At 52.6% G+C, this 14,356-nt stretch overlaps 3 protein-coding genes across 3 annotated transcripts; 1 reads left to right on the top strand and 2 right to left on the bottom strand.

Moving 5' to 3' along the window:
* Window positions 1–1,035: 1,035 nt before the first annotated feature.
* TBCB (tubulin folding cofactor B) lies at window positions 1,036–9,446 on the bottom strand. Its single transcript, XM_004015178.6, has 6 exons — window positions 9,261–9,446; window positions 8,723–8,866; window positions 5,267–5,363; window positions 4,401–4,592; window positions 1,468–1,540; window positions 1,036–1,313 (listed from the first exon to the last, which is right to left on the bottom strand). Exons 1-6 carry the CDS (start codon window positions 9,372–9,374, stop codon window positions 1,199–1,201), a joined length of 735 nt encoding a protein of 244 aa, XP_004015227.1. The 5' UTR covers window positions 9,375–9,446; the 3' UTR covers window positions 1,036–1,198.
* A 594-nt stretch (window positions 9,447–10,040) lies between these two features.
* On the top strand, window positions 10,041–11,273 carry POLR2I (RNA polymerase II subunit I). The gene is made up of 6 exons (XM_004015179.5): window positions 10,041–10,118; window positions 10,202–10,256; window positions 10,550–10,623; window positions 10,710–10,784; window positions 10,892–10,943; window positions 11,171–11,273. The coding sequence occupies exons 1-6, from the start codon at window positions 10,060–10,062 to the stop codon at window positions 11,231–11,233; spliced, it is 378 nt and encodes a 125-aa protein (XP_004015228.1). The 5' UTR covers window positions 10,041–10,059; the 3' UTR covers window positions 11,234–11,273.
* OVOL3 (ovo like zinc finger 3) lies at window positions 11,252–13,487 on the bottom strand. Its single transcript, XM_015099996.4, has 4 exons — window positions 13,094–13,487; window positions 12,940–13,019; window positions 12,019–12,220; window positions 11,252–11,535 (listed from the first exon to the last, which is right to left on the bottom strand). Exons 1-4 carry the CDS (start codon window positions 13,185–13,187, stop codon window positions 11,327–11,329), a joined length of 585 nt encoding a protein of 194 aa, XP_014955482.3. The 5' UTR covers window positions 13,188–13,487; the 3' UTR covers window positions 11,252–11,326.
* Window positions 13,488–14,356: the final 869 nt, after the last annotated feature.

Below are 14,356 nucleotides of genomic sequence, written 5' to 3'. Positions count from 1 at the left end.
TTAGCCTCGTCACATGGAGGTGCACAGTGGGCCTGATTTTAGAGTGAGCCTCGGGTCCTCAAATGCCAACCCATTAGCTAATTCTGCTGAACTCTGGCTGAACTTTGATTGGTAGTTATTGAGAATTTGGAGACACCCCCCAATGCTCCTTGCTCTGACAACTCCCTCATGTGGAACAGACCTAAGCCTTGGGGTCCTTTCCTAAAGTAACCAGTTAGGGGACTTCCCTGGTGGTTCAGTGGGTAAGACTCCTCAATTTGAATGCAGGGGGCCCACGGTCAGGGAACTAGATCCTGCACGCTGCAGCTAAAAGTCTGCATACTGCAATGAAGATCCTGGGAGCTGCAACTAAGACCCAGTACAGCCAAAACAAATAAAAAACAGCCAGTTCTGCTTTACAGATTGACAGCTTCATTGATTTGCATGTGTGGCGTGTGTGTGTAGGTGTATGTCTACCCCACAAAGGTGTTTGATGTCAATCTCTGAGTGTATCCTGTGTGCTTCACTCTCCTACGTGGAGGAGAGAATCTTTGTGCACTGACTGTGTTTCTCTACCTATGATCTGTAGTGTCTGTGTTCTCCAGAAGTCAGTCCAGCTGTGTGAATGTTCTGAGTATCTGAGTGAGTCTGTGTACATTACAGTAGGCATCGGAGAATGTATCTATCAGATTGTAGGTACATGTGAGCACCTTGCCCCAGGACACCTTCAGCTCCTAAGCATTTCAACCTCATTCTGCTTACTGCGGTTGCTCCTACCACTGCCAACTTCTTCTCCAGAAGTCATAATTAATTGCAACAATTAAGTAGAATCTCTCAAATATTACAGTCAGGAATCCCTCAAGGAGCTAATGAGGGATTACTGCACATGCAGACAAACAGGGTGGGTCAGGCTCTCTAGAATGCATGGGCCGCATGCACTCATCACATACCTACAGCCTCACCAGGCCCAACTTGGATTTTGCCCAGCCTCCTGTTTCACCCTCACCCATGCAGCTGTCCACAGCCTCTCCTATAATCACTGAGTCCTCCAAACACTTCCCGGGTTTTCGGCAAATTTAATACATGTGTCTCAAAAGTCAATGGCGAGGGTAGTCAATAAAATAAAAACAGGTTCACGGGGAGAGGGCCATGGGCACACACAGGGAAGGGCAATGAGTAGGCAAGTTAGCTGGAGCAGGGGGCTGCCCTTCTTTGGCCATCACATCTCATCCAAACCGTAGTCCTCTTCAGGGAAGTCCCCCACAGTCACGACTGATGGCTTGACGAAGGCGCCGTACTTGGCCTGGCATTCAAAGTAGCGTTTCCCATTCACGCTGCAGGACATGATACGGGAGGCATGTCAGAGGGCTCCTACTCCAGATGCTAGCGTGGGTGGGCTCCCCCAGTAGTACACGCATGCACTTACACATAAACGCACACATGTGTGTGCACAGGCACACACACAGACACTAGAGTGAGGATCTTTACCTGCCATCGTTTTTCCCTAGTGGTTCATCATAGCGGACGCCGATCCAGTAGCCAGGTTTGAAATCTGTCAGTCCTGCCCAGAGGAGAAATCCCTGTGAAGCCTCCCTTCGCAGCTCATCCCAGATTTGTGCCTGCCACTGACTGTAAAGCCTGTCCAGGCAAAAACCACTCCTTGCTACCACCCAGGACAACCACCACCTCCAGCCCACTCTAATACGGTAGCCCCTTCACTGGTCTCCCTGTTCCTACCTCTGACCCCTTGTTCACTCAACAGCCCCAGTCACAGGGGGCTTTGTAAAAACAAAAGGGAAGCAGCACCGCTGGGGTTCTCAGTCCCTCAGTCGTGTCCGACTCTTTGCAACCCTATGAACTGTAGCCCGCCAGGCTCCCAGGGATTATCCTGACCTTGCCCCAAATTCCTCAAAGGCTGCCTATCCCACTCAGCATAAAATCCAAATTTGTTTATGGCCAAATGATTTCTGACAAGGGAGCCAAGACAGGTTAATGAGGAAGGAAGAGACTTTCCCTCAAATTGTATTTGGACGACTAGATATCCACATGTAAGAGAATGAAATTAGACTCCCACCTCACACTGTACACAAAAACTAATTCAAAATGGTTCAAAGACCTAAATGTAAGTTATAACACTAGAAACCCTTAGAGGAAAATACAGGAATAACTCTTTGTGGCCTTGTCTAAGGCACTAGTTTCTTAGATATAATACCCTATACAAAAGCCAAAAATAAAAATAAATTGGAGTTGATAAAATTAAAAATGTTTGTGCTTCACAAGTCACTATCAAGAAAGTAAAAAGGGACTTCCCCGGTGGCCCAGTGGTTAAGAATCCACCTCGCAATGCAGAGACACAGCTTTAATCCCTGGTCAGGAGACTTAGATCTCACATGCTGCAGAGCAACCGAGCCCGCACACTGCAACTACAGAAGCCTGTGCACCACAACCAGAGTTGGTGCACAGCGAAAGATCCTGCATGCCACAATTAAGACCTCCTGCAGCCAAATAAACAAATACTGAACCAAAAAACCACCAACCAACCTACAGAAGGGGAGATATATATTTGTAAATCACGTATCTGATAAGGGAACTGTACCTAACGTATACATAGAACAATTTGTTATGGGCTTTATTGTGTTCCAAGTTTAAATGTTGAAGCCCTAATCTCTTGTAGTTTAGAATGTGACCCTGTTGGAGACAGGGCCTTTAAAGAGATAATTAAGTTAAAAGGAGGCCATTAGGGTGGGATCTAATCCAGGCTGAATGACATCCTCATAAAGATTATCTGGACAAAGACTCCAGGGATGTGCCTACACACAGAGGAAAGAGTATGTGAGGACAAAGAGAGGAGAGGGCTGTCTATACGCCAGAGAGAGAGGCCTCAGAAGAAATCACAGCTGCTAAGGCATTAATCTAAGACTTCCCGCTTCCAGAACTGTGAAAAACAAATTTCTGTTGTTTATGCCATGAAGGGTGTGTGGTACTTTGATATGGTAGCCCTAACATAACACTCAAAACCCAAAAAGACAAACAACCCAACTAAAAAATGGGCAAAAGAGCTGAATAATCTGTCTCTCTAAAGAAGACATACACAAGGCATTAAGCACCTGAAAAGAGGCTCAATATCATTAGCCACGCAGAAATGCAAATCAAAACCATAGTGCTGGAACTTCTCTGGTGGTCCAGAGGCTGTCTCCACACACCCAATGCAGTGGGCCCAGGTTCGATTTCTGGTCAGGGAACTAGATCCCACATGCTTCATGGGGGTCTTCCCACTAAGACGTGCCACAGACAAATATTAAAAAAACACAACACTGCCACATGCTACAACATGGACGATCCTTGAAATTATGCTTCTAGTAAAAGAATCCAGTCACAAAAGACCACATATGATTCCATTTGTATGAAACTTTCAGAAAAGGCAAACTTTTAGAGACAGAACATGGACTAGTGGCCACCGATGTGGACTAGAGGAGCTGGGGTTTCCTAAATGGGGAATAGCTGCTAACGGTTATAGCATTTCTTTTGGGGGTGATGAAAATGTAAAACTGACCGTGGTATGGTTGCACAATTCTGTGAACACACTAAAAAATAATGAATGGTACTCTTTTTCATTTTTATTTTCTTTTAGCCATGCTGCTTGGTTTGTGTGATCTTAGTTCTGACCAGGGAGTGAACCTGTGCCTCCTAAACACTGGACCGCCAAGGAATTCCTGAATGGTACTCTGAGTGAATTTTATATGGTATATAAATTATAGCTCAATAAAGCTTTATAAAAACAAACATAACCCACACTGCTCTCTCCCGTCCCTGAGGCCTAGCACAGTCCAGCCTTGCCCATGCCCCAGGCCTCGACCCTCATCTTTCCCCTCTGTCACTACCCACTGGCCATGCTGACTTCCTTTCTCTGCCTCAAACAAGTCAAGCTTGTTCCTGCTCATAGACCAAGCCCTTTCATGGCCTTTGCGCTCACTACTCCCCCGGCTCCCTCTTCCCCCTTTCCACCTTCACTCATCCCTTTCCTTCAGATAGCCCTTCCCTCAGGAAGCCTTCCTGGGTTACTCTCAAGGGTCTGGTATTTCCTCGCAGGTCACACAGCCCCCTCAGTTTCCTTCATCACTGCTCTGATCACTTTAGCCTGAGCTTCTCCCATCACAGCCCTAATAATTCTGCTTGTTTCCCCATCTCAGCTCTGATCACTGCACCCCAGGGTTTCACCTTAGAATTGATCCCTCTGGCCTCTGCTTCCTGTCACATGCCAGGTCACATGGCCTCTGCTTCCCACTTCCCTGCTGTGAACATACTAGGCTGTCAGTCACCCCTGGAGCCATCTCCCCTCCTGGACTGAGATCCCTTTGAAGGCTAAGTCCCCAGCACTGCCCACTGCAGGGCAGGGCATGAGGCCTCTGTGGGCCACGTACCTACATACATGACAGTGCCCCTGCGAGGGGGCTGCCCAGGTGCCCGCACCTCACAGCGGCTGCCCACAGGGATGGTGCTGGCCTGGGCCTCCTCCTCGATAAGGCGCTTGGAGTTCTCGGCCTCTTGCTGGGCCCGCTCTTCTTCACTGAATCGACCTAGCTTGTTGCGCTTCAGGAAGGAGCGGATTGAGTCTGTGGGTGAAGAGGGTGGGTGGGGGGTCAGACATGAGAGACCTGGGAGACCTCTGGCCTGAGGAGATAACCTGCCATCCCCACAGGGCCAACATCCAGAGACAAACTCTCCCGTTCTGGGTGTTGAAGGGCTGTCATCAAGCCCCCCCAGGTCTCCCACCAGAGCCCTGACCTCTCCACAGAACCCCTGGGCTTCCCCATAATCCTGAAAATAAACAGAAGGCGCTTGCCTACAGCCTTTCACGTTACCCCATCTTCCCTGGCCCTTCAACTTCACACCTACCTCCATCCGACCCCTTCCTCATCCCTCCCCCTACATTCTGATCTGTCACCGCACTGGTCTGCACACTGTTCTGTCTGGTCCACATATTCCACCATGCTCGGCCTTCCGCACTGTGCCCGACCAGACCCTCACACCCTGAACCTTTCCCATGGCCCTGTTTGTTTTCCCACATGCCCCACACCTCCCAGCTTCCATTCACACCTCATGCCTGTCCACCCTGACTGCTCTCCCACAACCCATCTGTCCCCATGCCAGCCTTACCCCACCCCACACAGCGCCAACTTCCCCTCAGTGTCCCTGTCTATCCTGTGTGCCCCTGCACACACCTCTGCTTGCCTCCACACTTCCTCTAGCCCCCACAGGCCCACATCCATCACTGGGCATCCCGTACCTTGCCTCTGTTCATAGGCTTCTTGTGAGATCTCATATTTCTCCACCTTGGATATGTCCTCATACTCCCCAAGGCGGGCACCGCTGTGGTCAATGACCTGGAATGAGTTGAGGGAGGTCAGTGGGGATCAGGGTGTGGGCACAGAGACCTAGGACGCTGCGGGTGTGTGTGGCTGCACATTCTGCAGATTTCAGGCTCTCCTGCTTCTGAAAAACCACATTCCCCTATCTTTACCTTTATCCCAGCCTTCTGTCCTCCCTGGAGCCCAGCTGAAGGGGTGACAGGAGGTGTCTACAATAGGTGTCTCCCCCTCCGCACTCCATCTTGAGGCCCTGGAGGCTGCATCTGCCTCCCACGTACCCCATACACCAGCATCCACATGATTGATGGCCCCAGGCCACTGGAACCCAAGGGCAGAGCTTAGGCCTTGCTCACCCTCTGGACAGCATGTCTGTCCTCTCAGGACTCTGGGACCCACCTACACTGACCCCAGCTTCCATGTCTTGGAGCATCTCTTCCTGTACCATCCCTAACATCCATTCATTTGTTCCTCCAGGGTGCCCTGCTGGGCCCTGTGCTGAGTACTAGTGCTAAGCCACTTCACCTGTGTCCAACTCTTTGTGATCCCATGGACTGTAGCCTGTCAGGCTCCTCTGTCCATGGGACTCTCCAGGCAAGAATACTGGAGTGGTTGCCACGCCCTCCGCCAGAGGATCTTCCTGACCCAGGGATTGAACCCATGCCTCTTATGTCTCCTCATTGGCAGGCAGGATCTTTACCACTAGCATCTCCTGAGAAGCCTGGGTGACGGGTACTAGGGCCACGGTGCAAAATCATATCAATCCCTGCCCTCAAGAAGTGACCATTCTGTTGGGAGACCAATTGGAAAAAAATACACAAAGATGTGTATTAAACACCAGACAACGACAAGGTTCTATGCAGACAAATACAACTTGAAGAGGCTTCTGATAGGAAGGGATACCTGAGACAAGGCCAGGAGGAACAACGGGCACAAAGCCCCAGCTGTATAAACGTCTTTAGCTTCTTTGAGGAACAGCAGGGCCAGTGAGGTAGGAGTGGAATGAGCCACAGGGAAAGTGGGAGACACAAAAGACCATTGAGGATTTTGGCTTTTACCCACGAGATGCAGCTATGGAAGGGCTCCACTAGGAGGGTTCTGATCTGACTCAGGGGCTCACAGGCTCCCTCAGCTGAGTGTGGGAAGCAGCCGGAGAGGCACTGGGATGGGGGCAGGGAGAGGCTATGTGATGGCCCTGCGGTGGGGTGGGGGGGGGCGGTGTAGAAGGGAAGGATGGAGGTGGGGTTAGTATGGGGGTATTGGGGAGCAGAGTTTAGATTCTGGATAGATTTTGTGGGTGGAGCCAACAGGGGCTGCAGAGAGATTAGATGTGGATGTGGGAGAAAGACAGAGGTCAGAAACACCCTAAAATGTTTGGGTGGAGTCGCTCAGCAAAATAGAAATGGCCCTTATCTCTGGCCAAGGATCACTAAGAATGTCTATTTTCTACATTAGGGATTTTTGTAAGTTTGAGATTGCTGTTGTTCACTGCTATAAGAAATAGGGGTGATATTTAGAAACAGAAAAAGAATTTTAGAAAAAATACAGGGGAGGCAGGTGGGAGGGGGATTCAGGATAAGGGGGACACATGTATACCTGTGGCTTATTCATGCTAATGTATGGCAAAAACCATCACAATATTGTAAAGTGATTATTCTCCAATTAAAATAAATTAACCAATTAAAAAAATACAAATTCTCCAGAGGCTCCACCTTTAGGAAACTTTCCTTGTGTGGCCACATCAGTCAGCAGCCAGCCTGTACCTGAATCCATGTGTAAAACCCTCCTGTTGGAGATGCCACTACCCTGCGTGATCCACCCAGCATCCCTAGGGTGAGACTGCCTAGGTCAGCCCAGTCTGTTCTAGGGGCTGTGAGTTCTAGTTCACAGTTCTAGGACTGTGAGCCCAACACAGTCCTGACCGACTCCCACTATGGTCCAGGACCCATCACTTCAACTGGGTCCTGGACCCAGCTATGGAAGCAGCCTCCTCCTTGGTCTCCCTACTTTTCTGTCCTCCAGTCATTTCCCCACAGGCAGTCAGAGGGCACCTGTTAACACCTGACTCACACCAGGACCCTCCCCTGGCTACCACTTCCCTCCACAAGAGAAGTTACTCTTCAGCCCCCATACCTACTCTGCTCCCTCCCATCTCAGAGTGTACATGCTGTGCCCTCCTCCTGGAGCATGCTTTTCCCTTCTTTAGTTAATTCTTCCTATTCTTCAGGTCTCTGCTTAGTTAGCACCTCCTCCAGGAAGGCCTCCTGGATCTTGCTGATGGGTCAGGCTTCACAGTATATGATGTTCCAGCTCTGTGATGTCCTCCTGTATGGGCCTCATCTCACTAATCCTTCCCATTTATTTCTGTGAATGTTTAGCTAACAACTACCTTACGTACTGGACAAAGCTAAAACAGAGACCTTCTCAAACTTGATTCATGGCTACACCCCTGGCACATCATGTATGCTCAATGAATAGTTATGAATAAATGAAAGAGATGATCTACTCATGTTCCTCCTTAGGAAAGTCAATTCCATCCTGAAGCTAAGTTTTCTCTTCTGCAAAACAGTGTTAATCATACCATTTTCTAAGTCTTATTTTCTGGATTCAATTCATCATTCAACAGTGAATCACTGAGCATCCTCTGTGTGCTAGGCTCTGTGCCAAGTACTGAAGAAAACTCCACAGTATGTCACAGGGAGATTAGTAAGAAGGAAAATCAAATAAAGTGGGAAAGGGAGGTTTAAATTTTATACTGAAGGCCATGAAGCCCTCACACCCAGTGACATTTATGTAAAGACTGGAAGGAAGAAGCAAGCTATGGAGGCATAGAAAAAACAATCACTCAGGCACAGGGACTAGCATCTGCAAGGCTCACCCAGGATGCTGGCTCGTCGGAGTTTTTGTGGGGGATACCAAAAACAGAGAGGATGATCTGAGCTGATGCATGCAGAGGTCCTCTGTGTTCTGGCTTCTGACACATAAGCCTCTTCGCTCACCCTGACCCATCTGACCCTCTGTTCCCTCCACCTGGCGTGTCCCTCCCACCTCTTCTCTTAGGAGGCCCTTTCCTCATCCTTCAGATTTCAACTCTGGCAACCCGCCTTTCAAGAATCCCCTTCATATACCCCTGGGTGGGGTCAGGCACCTCTGCTGGATGCCTCCAGTCCCCTAGGCTTTTCTCAGCCCAGTCCAGATCGCTGAGTACCAATGTCTGGGGATGGGTCTGTCTCTCTCCCTGCTGGACAGGGAACTTCATAAGGTTAGAGGCTATCTTGGTTATCACATCTGCAGTGCTTTGGTTTGCAAAGCACTGCAAACATCTGTTGAATAAATAAATGAATGGAAGGGAGGGATCCTAGGTAGGGAGGCCTCACATGGATGCGACAGCCGTCGTCTACAGGGTAGGAGCCCAGCAGCGCATCATCCTGATCCAGCTTGCAGTAGAACTTGTCGTCAGGTCCATGCAGCTCCAATTCCATGCAAGAAGCAGGGCTGCCCACAACAAGCTGTAGTTTACACTGTGAGGATACAAGATGGGGGAGGCGGGGAAGAGGTGGAAGGCTGTCAGTGGCCCCACCCTCTGCCCTGAGGCTTCGTCCTTTGTATCAATAAACACCATCCCTTCCCAGTTCCTCCAAGAGACCTACTATTTGGGACCCACCGGGTATTCCTGGCCCCACCCCGTTCGGGTCTGCCCTCAACTCCCTGCAACCTCTGACTTTCCCTGGCCCCGCACCCATTCTCTGGAACCTAAGGTTCCACCTGGCCCCGCCCCGCTGAGGTCTCGTTCCCAACCTCTGCAACCTGGGTTCATTTCTGGCCCCTTTCCTGCGTTGTGGAAGACCCTCCATTTCTTCTTGGTCCCGCCCCCTCAACGCCCCGCCTCTCCGGACCCCGCCCCTATGGCCACACCTTGAACTCAGCTACGGTGAGGCTGCGACTGTACCGCTTCTGGGAGCGAAAGCTATTGAGAGAGCTGCTGATGAACACGTTCACTGTGGGCGCCGACAACCCCGTCACCTCCATCTCGCCGCGCCCTGTGGCGGCCCGCAGCCCGGTCAGCCGCCTCACACCGGCTCCGCAGCCGCCACCGCTTCTGGGATATCAGCCCCGCCCCTGCTCCCGGACATGGCCAATCCACGCCCTCCCGTCAGGAGCGTCCGCCAATCGCCGCGTCTATTCGCCGTCGGCAGGAAGAGGGTTCTCGGGTAGGCTTGGGTAGGCCCAGCCAATCCTGAAAGGCCTTCTACGGCCTTTCATGGTGCACAGTTCCTCCAATAGCGGCACGGGAAACGGCCTGGCGGGCGAAGGCTGAAGCCGAGAGGAAGAACTGGCAAAAGCTAGCCCAGTCCGCGAAGGGTAAGCTCGCGCATGTGCACTGGCCTTCAGCCCGCAAAGAGCTGGGGCGTCTTCATTAATGCTAAGCTCTTTTCGCGTTACGTGACGCATCGTTTTGCTGGCTCTCGTACTACACTATTGTGTGAACTAGGGAAGCACGGCCCAGAAGTTGGAAGCAATTATTCTAGATTATCAAGAGACTGAAGCAAGTAATTAATCAAACCTCAGGACAGACAGGCGAGCACAAAGCCGCTGGGCACCAGTACACGTGCCCAGCTCCGCCCTTAGTTTGGCGAAGCTAGGAGTTCTGACCCTTCCTGCGACCTGTCGCACGGCGGAGCAAGCGCGGAAGTTGGACCGCCAGTGAGTCGCTATGGAACCCGACGGGACCTACGAGCCAGGCTTCGTGGGTATTCGATTCTGCCAGGAATGGTGAGGCCCGGCCAGCACTGTGGAAGGGCAGCAAGTAATGGCCTCAGTACTGACCTCTGATTTCCCTCTTCCCCTCTTCACAGTAACAACATGCTTTACCCCAAGGAGGACAAGGAGAACCGCATTCTGCTCTACGCGGTGAGCGCCGCCGGCAGGGTATTCCGGGACCGACCCCCTGGTACCCAACGTGGCCCCGCCCTACTCCCGTTGCCGCCCCGACCCATCCTGGTCTAAACGCCAATCTGTCCCCCAAATGAACTAGACTTTGTCTTTGCCATCCTGGAGGTGATCCTCGATTACACCCCATGACCCCAGTTCCGAAACTCCATCCCCTCCCTAGTCATGCCCTCCGGGGAAGACCCTGCCCTTCCTTCCACTCCCTTCGGATATCACCCCTTGACCCGCTTCCTGCGGCACATTCCCTCTCGCAGTGCCGGAACTGTGATTACCAGCAGGAAGCCGACAACAGCTGCATCTACGTCAACAAAATCACGCACGAAGTGGAGTGAGTGGCAGGACTGGAGTTCGGGGACGGGGTTGTTGGCTTGGGAGGCCGGACCAAGCATACTTATTCACCCTCTATTCCCTTAGCGAGCTGACCCAGATCATCGCTGACGTGTCCCAGGACCCCACGTTGCCGCGAACCGAAGACCACCCGTGCCAAAAGTGAGTGCGCAGCTGGTATTGGGGCGGAGAGGTGGCTGGCTTATCCTCACCAAACTGAGAAGCGGGAAGGGGAGGGGATGGCAGGCTCTGAGTGACTGTCCCCTCAGGTGCGGCCACAAGGAGGCGGTGTTTTTCCAGTCACACAGTGCTCGGGCCGAGGTGAGTGGCGCGAGCAAAACTTTCTGGGTGATCTTGGTCTGGTCCTTCCCGGCGGGTGGGAATACCTATATTGGGGAAGACCCTGCCCTTCCGGGTATCCTGAGATGGACGTTTAGCAGTGAGGAAAGCCCTCTATTGTTCTTTTGAGGTGAGGCTTCTCTGAATGGAGGTTGCTTGTACCCCGCTGTGGGTCGAGAGCCTTCCTAACCATGTGTCTTTTCTGCCAGGATGCCATGCGCTTGTACTACGTGTGCACGGCCCCGCATTGCGGCCATCGTTGGACCGAGTGACCCTCTCTCTTCCTTGTGTAATAAATGCTGTGTTCTGTGAGTGCCTTTTCTTTGTTTATTTCCTTCTCATGGGTTGGACGCCGGGTACACAGTCTAGGCAGCACGGTGGAGAGCACGGTGCCGAGCGAAGGCATCGGGCTGCGAGCTGGTGAAGCCACAGTCCTCGCACACGTGCAGCTTTTCACGGCGCTCGCGGTAAGCGTAGCTGGCCGGCTGCCCGTGCACCTTGGCGAGGTGTGCTTCAAGTGAGCAGCGCTGCGTAAATGCTTTTCCACAAGCTCCGCAGCGGAATGGCCGGATCCCTGCACAGGTGGGCCAGAGGGAGGGCAATGATCCCCATACCAGAGCCTCCCCACCCTCACCCTCCGTGAGTATCACCCCCCCACACACATTCTTGCTCCAAATTCGCCAGACCTTGGCCTGCATCCCATCATCTGCTCCCTCTCCACCCAGTGCAAACATGGACCAGACACCTGTGTCCCCACCCTCCTCACTGTGATGTTCCCTTTTGCACCCTGCAGTCTGGGACCTGAATCCTGTAACCAGTATCTGTTTTCTCCCCATATCCCTCAGCAGGCCCCCAACTTGGCACTGCCTGACAACCACTGGCTGGGAGCTGAGGTGCGTGGTGTTCCTAGCCCGCTGAGGCCTAAGTCCTGCCCCACAAACACAAGCACCACTTGTGCACAGAACTCAGGTGCTTGGAGTCTCTGAGTCCCCTGCACCTCCCTCCATTTCCTCCCATCCCCCACAAGCAGCCCCTCCCAGTCCCTGCCACGGCTCACCTGTGTGTGTCCTCATGTGGCGCTTGAGGTCGAAGGCGTCATGGAAGCCCTTGCCACAGCAGTGGCATACGTGGCGGCGAGCCGGGCTGTGGCACTTGAGGTGCCGGGTTAGCATGCGCTGCAACGGGAAGGCCTTGGGGCACAGCGGGCAGCCAAGGGTCCCGGGGCTACTAGGGGTGGCAGTCAGAGTACCCTGGGAGGGCTGTGGGAGGGACAAGGGGGTTAGGACCCCAACTCCCCTCCACTGGATGGAATGAAGTGCCTAGAACCGGGAACCACGGAGGTCTGGTAAGGCCAGAGACTGCAGTTTGTGTGACCAAACACCACCCACAAAGCCTTCCCTGGTCACCCGACCCCCATCTCCCTTACTTTATTTTTTTCCATAGTACATACCATCTTCCAATGTATTTTTTCCCCTAATTTTATTATCTATACCTGCAACCCCCACCAGATGATAAGCTTCAGGAAGGAATGAGTTTTTGTCTTACTCTTAAATATCCATAGCCTAGAACAGTCCTGGCTTCCAGTAAAAATTGAAATAAAACTCCAGCACATTCACATCCCGCCTAGGGCTTTCTTTCCTCCAGGGTACTCACAGCTGAGTATCTCTTCTGAGATGCCCCAAGCTCCTCCTCCACCCCTCATCCTGCTCCTGTCACCTTGTCCAACTCTCTGACATAGATCACCATCCATTTATGGGCCTGAATCTGTTCTGCCCCACTGGGCACAGAATCCCTGGGGAAACAGTGCTTAGGGGAAGGCCTAACAGTGAGCCCACTACTCAGAAAGGAAAGGCATTCCCAGCAGAGAGGGCAGTGGGTGGGCAGGTCCTGAGGCTGGAGGGGTCTGTGGGAGTAAGGGGTAGTCAGGGTCTCGAGGCTGAGCGCGGGCAGGGGTGAAACTGAGCAGAGTCTTGGGCACCTGCTGCAGACTCACCGCTGCCCAAGAGTCCCCAAGGCCGGAAGTCCGGTGTGCCAGCGGCCCCCCCAGGTTGCTGCAGTCTGAGGAGAGAAACCAGGTGGTCATGCTTTATGTCTCCCCTGCCCCTCACCTCCAGGCCCAGGGAGGGGCCCACCTGGGACATAGGCGTCTCCCCGGAGCTGGTCAGGCAGGTGGTCCCAGTTGGGCGGCTGTGGACGCCGACTCCTGACCAGAAAGGCACGGGGCATCACCTCTGGGAACAGGGCGACAGCTCCACACACACGCGGCTGCTTCCTCCACCTGCTGTCAGACCTCAGGTCCAGGATGACTCTCCCAGGTGGGAAGGGAGGGGGAAGCCCCAGAGAAGCCTCGTTTGCTCCATGCAAATTTCCTGACAGGCCCTGGGGGCAGACTTGGCCAGCTCTGGTTACCTCTGCCTTAGGTCCTGCCACTCCTCCCGCTTCTCCTCGGCCAAGTTTCCCAGTGCACTCTCCAGCCTCCAGGGGAAGACAAGCCTTAAGTCCTCTGAGGAGGTACAGCAGGGCAAGATGGAACCTAGGTGGCTCTTGGGGCGTGGGGAGAGGAAACAGAGAACCCAGTGAGGCTGAGTGTCTTTCCATAGTACCAGCAGGGCCCAGGACCAGAGGGTCTGTTTGCCAAGCAAATTAGTCACTACCGGACATCCACCAGCCTGCTTGGTTATTCAAATCACAGCAGCTGTATGAGGAATCAGGGGAGGGGGTGACAGTGATTGCTCCAGAGGGTGGAGGGACAGCAGGGTCTACTTAGTAAGATCCAAAGTGAGACTCCATGTTGAGCATCATCAAGAAGAAGCTCTACCTTTCTGATCCTCAGAGGGTAAGAGCTGATGGTCAGCCAGAAGCACTGTTCAAGTGTAGGGGATGTTACAGTACTGGTTTATTCATCGTCCAGGGGCTTCCCAGGTGGTGCCAGTTGTAAACAACCTGCCTGCCAATTCAGGAGACACAGGAGACTTGGGTTCAGTTCTTGAGTTGGGAAGATCCCCTGGAGAAGGAAATGGCAACCCACTCCAGTATTCTTACCTGGAGAATCCCATGGACAGAGGAGCCTGGCAGGCTACAGTTCATGGGGTCACAAAGAGTTGGACACGACTGAGCGACTGAATGTGCACCTGCGTGTGCACACACACGCACACACACTAGTCCAGCTCCTAGTAACTGTCTGGGACACCACTCCCCCACCCTCCTATGGTTCAGGAACTAAAGGAGGAGTCACGTGACATAGCCAGAGGCTCCCAGGACCCTAACCCCAGCACTCTGGCCAGGCTCTGTTCTAGATTGGTCATTGCTTTCTTAGCCAGGGGTTAAGGATTTTGAATATTCTCCTGCAGTAAACTTTTTTTTTTCACTTATTCACCTACATTTTCCTGAGATCC

Source organism: Ovis aries, chromosome 14 (assembly GCF_016772045.2).
Source record: "Ovis aries strain OAR_USU_Benz2616 breed Rambouillet chromosome 14, ARS-UI_Ramb_v3.0, whole genome shotgun sequence".
Taxonomy (NCBI): domain Eukaryota; kingdom Metazoa; phylum Chordata; class Mammalia; order Artiodactyla; family Bovidae; genus Ovis; species Ovis aries.
This window is presented reverse-complemented; position numbering and strand designations above follow the sequence as displayed.

Coding starts and splice junctions, on each gene's coding strand:
- TBCB (XM_004015178.6), bottom strand. CDS start 9,374: ATGGAGGTGACGGGGTTGTCGGCGCCCACAGTGAACGTGTTCATCAGC. Junction 5,364..8,722: donor ACGACGGCTGTCGCATCCAT/GTGAGGCCTCCC, acceptor AACTCATTCCAG/GTCATTGACCACAGCGGTGC. Junction 1,541..4,400: donor GGGCACTGTCATGTATGTAG/GTACGTGGCCCA, acceptor TCCTCTGGGCAG/GACTGACAGATTTCAAACCT.
- POLR2I (XM_004015179.5), top strand. CDS start 10,060: ATGGAACCCGACGGGACCTACGAGCCAGGCTTCGTGGGTATTCGATTC. Junction 10,257..10,549: donor ACCGCATTCTGCTCTACGCG/GTGAGCGCCGCC, acceptor TCCCTCTCGCAG/TGCCGGAACTGTGATTACCA. Junction 10,785..10,891: donor GAAGACCACCCGTGCCAAAA/GTGAGTGCGCAG, acceptor CTGTCCCCTCAG/GTGCGGCCACAAGGAGGCGG.
- OVOL3 (XM_015099996.4), bottom strand. CDS start 13,187: ATGCCCCGTGCCTTTCTGGTCAGGAGTCGGCGTCCACAGCCGCCCAAC. Junction 12,221..12,939: donor CAGCGGTGAGTCTGCAGCAG/GTGCCCAAGACT, acceptor TCCCTCCCACAG/CCCTCCCAGGGTACTCTGAC. Junction 11,536..12,018: donor CCACATGAGGACACACACAG/GTGAGCCGTGGC, acceptor CCACCTGTGCAG/GGATCCGGCCATTCCGCTGC.